The 6000-nt window shown below is 43.3% G+C and overlaps 1 protein-coding gene across 2 annotated transcripts in view; it reads left to right on the forward strand.

Moving 5' to 3' along the window:
- Positions 1–6000, forward strand: part of BGN (biglycan) — a 54846-nt gene that overhangs the window by 43654 nt on the left and 5192 nt on the right. For both annotated transcript variants that reach the window (XM_075835353.1, XM_075835352.1), the window contains exon 7: positions 3727–3865. In XM_075835353.1, coding sequence (XP_075691468.1) covers positions 3727–3865 — 139 coding nt within the window. The remainder of the gene's footprint in view (positions 1–3726; positions 3866–6000) is intronic.

Here is a 6000-nt window from a genome sequence, read left to right on the forward strand (position 1 = left end):
ACTATAAACATCTGGTATCGCCATAATCGTATCGCCCCGCAGAATAAAGTGAACATGTCATTTATAGCGCACGGTGAACGCTGTACAAAAAAAAAGAAAAAAAAACAATCGTACAATTGCTGTTTTTTAGTCACCACGCCACCTAAAAATAGAATAAAAACTGATCAAAAAGCCGCATGCACCCCAAGAAAACTACAATGGATTCCTCAAGCGGTCTAGTTTCCAAATTGGGGTCACTTTTGGGGGGTTCCCAATGTTTTGGCACCACAAGACCTCTTCAATCCGGACATGGTGCCTAATAAAAAAGAGGCTTCAAAATCCACTAGGTCCTCCTTTGCTTCTGAGGCCGGTGCTTCAGTCCATTACCGCCCGAGGGCCACATGTGGGATATTTCTCAAAATTGCAGAATCTGGGCAATAAGTATTGAGTTGCGTTTCTCTGATACATCCTTTTGTGTTATAAAAAAAATGGTATAAAAAGAGTAAATTTCACCTCTACTTTGCTCTAAATTTTTGTGAAACACCTAAAGGGTTCATAAACTTTCTACATGCTGTTGTGAATACTTTGAGGGGTCTAGTTTCTAAAATGGGGTATTTGATAGGGGTTTCTAATATATGGGCCCCTCAAAGCAACTTCAGACCTGAACTGGAACCTAAAAAAATAAATAAATGAGGCAATACTTCATTTCTTACATTATACTGATAATGAGCCGTGCCCACCCCGAGATGACCCCAGTTTTGACCGTTTGGATAAACGGAGACCCCTATTAGACCGTTCCAGTGCCCGGTTTTCCCAAGCATTCACCCCCGAGACGTGTATTTCTATTGATGAGTCCCTGGTACATTTTAAAGGGAGGGTTCAATTCCGCGAGTACCTGCCGGGTAAGAGGGCAAGGTATGGCGTGAAGATGTATAAGCTGCGAGAGTGCATCAGGGTATACCTACAGGTTTAGGATATATGAAGGAAAGGCCACCCCCAAAGCAGACTGCATCCTGGACTACAATAGGTACATGGGAGGGATGGACTTGTAAGATCAAGCCCTAAAGCCCTACAGCGCCATGCGGTGTGGTATAAGAAGCTGGCCGGGCACATCATACAGATGGCATTGTACAATGCGTACGTGCTACGTCGATGTGCAGGCCAGACGGGAACTTTCCTGGAATTTCAAGAGGTGATTATCAAGAACCTAATCTTTAGGGACCAAGAAGGGGGGGCACCCAGTACTTCTGGAAGCGAGCCCACACGCATCGTACCAGGGCGGCAACACTTTCCAGGAGAAGTTCCCCAAACTGGCAAGAAGGGAAAAAGTCAAAAGAGGTGCAAAGTCTGCTATAAGAGGGGGATAAGGGATGACACAATATATCAATGTGACACGTGTCCCGAATAACCAGAGCTCTGTATGAAAGTGTTTTAAAATTTATCATACATCCCTTGGTTTATAATTTACCCCAATTTTACTTACCCTGATGCACTCCACACAGTTTATCCCCCCTCGTCTTTCCCCTCTGGGCCCTGCTGTGTGTCCAGGCAGCTGATAACAGCCACATGTAGGGTATTGCCATACCCGGGAGAACCCACATTACAGTTTATGGGGTGTAGGTCTCCGGTCAAAATGCTCACTACACCTCTAGATGAATGCCTTAAGGGTGTAGTTTTTAAAACGGGGTCACTTCTTGCGGGTTTCAACTGTACTGGTACCTCAGGGGCTTCTGCATACATGACTTCGCACTAGAAAATCCCCAGTAGGCCAAATGGTGGTCCTTTCCTTCTGAGCCCTCCCATGGGCCCAAACGGCAGTTTATCACAACAAATGGGGTATTGCGGCACTCAGAACAAATTGCGCAACAGAATGGGGTATTTTGTTTCTTGTGAAAATAAGAAATTTTCAGCCAAAACTACATATTATTTGAAAAAAATAATTTTGTTTTCATTCCCAGCCCAATTCAAATAAGTTCTGTGAAAAAACTATGGGGTCAAAATGGTCACAACACCCATAAATGAATTCCTTGAGGGGTGTAGTTTCCAAAATGGGGTCATTTGTGGTTGGTTTCTATTGCTTTGATACCTCTGGGGCTCTGCAAATGCGACATGGCACCCGAAAACCAAACCAGCAAAATCTGTACTCCAAAGAACACACAGCGCTCCTTTCCTTCTGAGCCCTCCCATGGGCCCAAACGGCAGTTTATCACCACAAATGGGGTATTGCCGCACTCAGGACAAATTGGGCAACAAAATGGAGTATTTTATTTCTTGTGAAAATAAGAATTTTTGAGCTAAAATTACATATTATTGGAAAAAAAATATATTTTTTTAATTCCCAGCCCAATTCAAATAAGTTCTGTGAAGAAACTATGGAGTCTAAATGGTCACATTACCCATAAATGAATTCCTTGAGGGGTGTAGTTTCCAAAATGGGGTCACTTTTGGGGGATTCCTACTGTTTTGACACCTCAACACCTCTTCAAACCTGGCATGCTGCCTAAAATATATTCTAATAAAAAAGAGGACTCAAAATGCACTAGGTGCTTCTTTGCTTCTAGGGCTTGTCTTTTAGTCCACGAGCGCAGTAGGGCCACATGTGGGACATTTCTAAAAACTGCAGAATCTGGACAATACATATTTAGTAGTGTTTCTCTGGTAAAACCTTCTGTGCTACAGAAAAAAAAATGAATAAAATTGAAATTCAGCAAGAAAAATGAAATTTGCAAATTTCACCTCCACTTTGCTTTAATTCTTGTGAAATGCCTGAAGGGTTAAAAAACTTTAGAATTGCTGTTTTGAATACTTTGAGGGGTCTAGTTTTTAAAATGGGGTGTTTTATCAGGGTTTCTAATACATAGGCCCCACAAAGCCACTTCAGAACTCAAGAGGTACCTTAAAAAAAAGGCTTTTGAAATTTTGTTAAAAATATGAGAAATTGCTGTTTATGTTCTAAGCCTTGTAACGTCCAAGAAAAATAAAAGAATGTTCAAAAAACGATGCCAATCTAAAGTAGACATATGGGAAATGTGAACTAGTGACTATTGTGGGTGGTATAACCGTCTGTTTTACAAGCAGATGCATTTCAATTCTGAAAAATGCTATTTTTTCTAAATTTTCTCTACATTTTGCAATTTTTCACCAATAAACACTGAATATATCGACCAAATTTTACCACGAACATGAAGCCCAATGTGTCACGAGAAAACAATCTCAGAATCGCTTGGGTAGGTTTAAGCATTCCGACGTTATTACCACATAAAGTGAAATATGTCAGATTTGAAAAATGGGCTCTGAGCCTTAAGGCCCAAACTAGGCTGCGTCCTTAAGGGGTTAATTACCAACATTTCCAAAGCAGGAGGAGAAGTTACTCAAACCAGAGAACTAAAGTTCTCTTTAAGTATATAACTCATGAAATACTTTTTTCATGGTTCCCTTTTGGGGCCATGGGTTAGTTCAATAGAAGATCTCAATGTAAACTTTTCCTAGCTAGACTGGTTTTCTGCCCACCTAGGAACTTCATTTCCCAAGTTAACATCTATGAGTGGGGAAAGTTGGATGACAACCCCCATAGGTGCTGGAACCTGTGGGAGACAAGCTCTGCTGCACCTATCTTCTAAAGTGACGAAGCCCTCAAATATAGCTCCAGGAATTGAAATAATATTTTTCCAAGTTCAATGAGAAATGTCCAGTACATTGACTAGTTTTCCCAATCTAACAACTGTCTTTGTCTATGTGATGTTCTAGGCTAGGACTGGGCTACAATAACATCCGAGTGGTAGAAAATGGCAGCCTGGCCTCCCTGCCCACTCTCCGAGAACTCCATCTGGACAATAATAAGCTCTCCAAGATTCCTCCAGGACTGCCTGACATGAAATTTCTCCAGGTGAGGATAGAACCACCCAACAATTAAGATGGCCAAAAGCAGACGTTTGTGGGTGAATTTTGTGGGTGAATCCAAACCTAGGCACATACAGATTTTCAGGGAAAAAAGATTGACATAAGCACATGTGAATAAGGCTGCGTTCACATCTGCGTCAGGGCTCCGTTCCGTCTGAACTTTCCATCATAACGGAGCCCTGACTGACTGACTGACCATAGGTTTCCGTTTCCATCACCATTGATTTCAACGGTGACGGATCCGGTGCCAATGGTTTCCGTTTGTCTATGTTGTGCCAATGTATAGTCGACTACGGTATTGATTCCGTCAAAACGACGGAACCCTTGCACAACAGAGACAAATGGAAACCATTGGCACCGGATCCGTCACCATTGAAATCAATGGTGATGGAAACGGAAACCTATGGTTTCTGTTTGTGCCAGTCAGGGCTCCGTTATGATGGAAAACTCTGAAGGAACGGGACCCTGGCGCGGATGTGAACGAAGCCTAAGACCTAAAGAGTTGTCTTGATAAGATCTCACGCATAAATTGGTGATAATGTGTATTTCGGCTGGCATCCATCTCCTTTAGACTGAGGCTACATTCACACGAACTTACCCAAACGTGGACGTGAAAAACTCCAGTTTTTCACGTCCGAGGTGCACCTGTGCGGGATGCCTTGTCACGGATCCCCCATAGAGAGTCTATGGAGGGATGCATGACACACAGTAAAATAGGACAAGTCCTAATTTTCACTGACCCTTTACACGCTCCGTTGAAACAACAGTCGTGTGAACGGCCCCATTGAAGTACATGAGTCCGTGTGACGGCCATTGCTTTAACGGCCGTCACACGGACGAGATACACGCTTGTTTGAATGAGTCCTAACTCATAAATCTGGATGCTCAGCTACGCTATTCATTTGCAGAGGAAGATAAGCAGCTATCAAATACCCATGTGACTGCTTATCTCTAGAGGGACACAGGGCCAAATATGGCAACTTGCTCAAACTCTGTTTCCCCTGGCGGAAGACAGTTGGGCTTCCCCCATTATGTTGTTGTCCGAGCTGATGTGTATGGTGAGCTTGATGTATGAAGGAAGATGTTGGGTGGGTACAGACCCTTTTTTGGTGAATACATTCAATTCACGCAGTACCTACTGCATTGCCAGTGAATAAAGAAGCTCCATTTAGACGTAATATATGTTATAACTGTCTCAAGTTCGAGTCCCTTATACACCGAGATAGTGTTAGATACGCACCATATGACATACGCTAACATCTAGCAAATGTATGACCATGGTGGAGGGCCATATTCTAGATCAGGGTTGGGGAACCTTTTTTCTGCCAAGGGCCATTTGGGTATTTATAACATAATTCGTGGGCCATACAAACTTATCAACTTAAAAATTACCCTGCTATATTTGGTCAAAAATTTAATTAACTCCCCCCTATCCTGACGGCTGGATCTGCTTCTCTTCGGTGAGGCGTGTGATGTTAGTTGGTATTGATGATGTTACTTCTGCGTCTGTCAGTCTGGAGCGCAGTCGACTCTTTGCAATGGTAAGTTTTGAAAAGAGCCGCTCGCCGCAGTAAGTTGTTCCGACTTACTTAAAGGGATTTTCCCATCAGGGACATTTATGACCTATCCACACAACATGTCATAAATGTCACCTCTGGGACCCGCACCTATCTCTAGAACGGGCCCCCCTAAACCCAGTTCTACCTCTCTGTGTTCTGGCTGATTTACGACCATGAAGAAGAAAACGGCGTAGCTCACTGAGCTACGCAGTTTCCGTAACTTCCACAGTAGTGAATGTCAGTTACGGAAGCAGGTTAAGCTGTTTCCGTAATACTATTCAGTTCTATGGGACTGCAAGCCACGCTGTTTTGTTCTTCACGGTCAGAAATCACGCGAGTCAGCCACAACACAAAGAGGTAGAACAGGGTTTAGGAGGCCCTTTAAGTCACCTGACCTCAATTCATGCTTTTAGGACAGGTCCTATGTTTTAGGTCATGAGCAGGAGGAGGGCAGATGGAGCCAATTACTGTCTTTCACCACTAGTGAATGAGGATGCAGCGGTCTGAGTGAGGAGGTCAGTGTGTGCTGGCTCGGCAGTGTACCAGTCCAGTCACCTGACCT

Source organism: Rhinoderma darwinii, chromosome 8 (genome assembly GCF_050947455.1).
Source record: "Rhinoderma darwinii isolate aRhiDar2 chromosome 8, aRhiDar2.hap1, whole genome shotgun sequence".
NCBI lineage: Eukaryota > Metazoa > Chordata > Amphibia > Anura > Rhinodermatidae > Rhinoderma > Rhinoderma darwinii.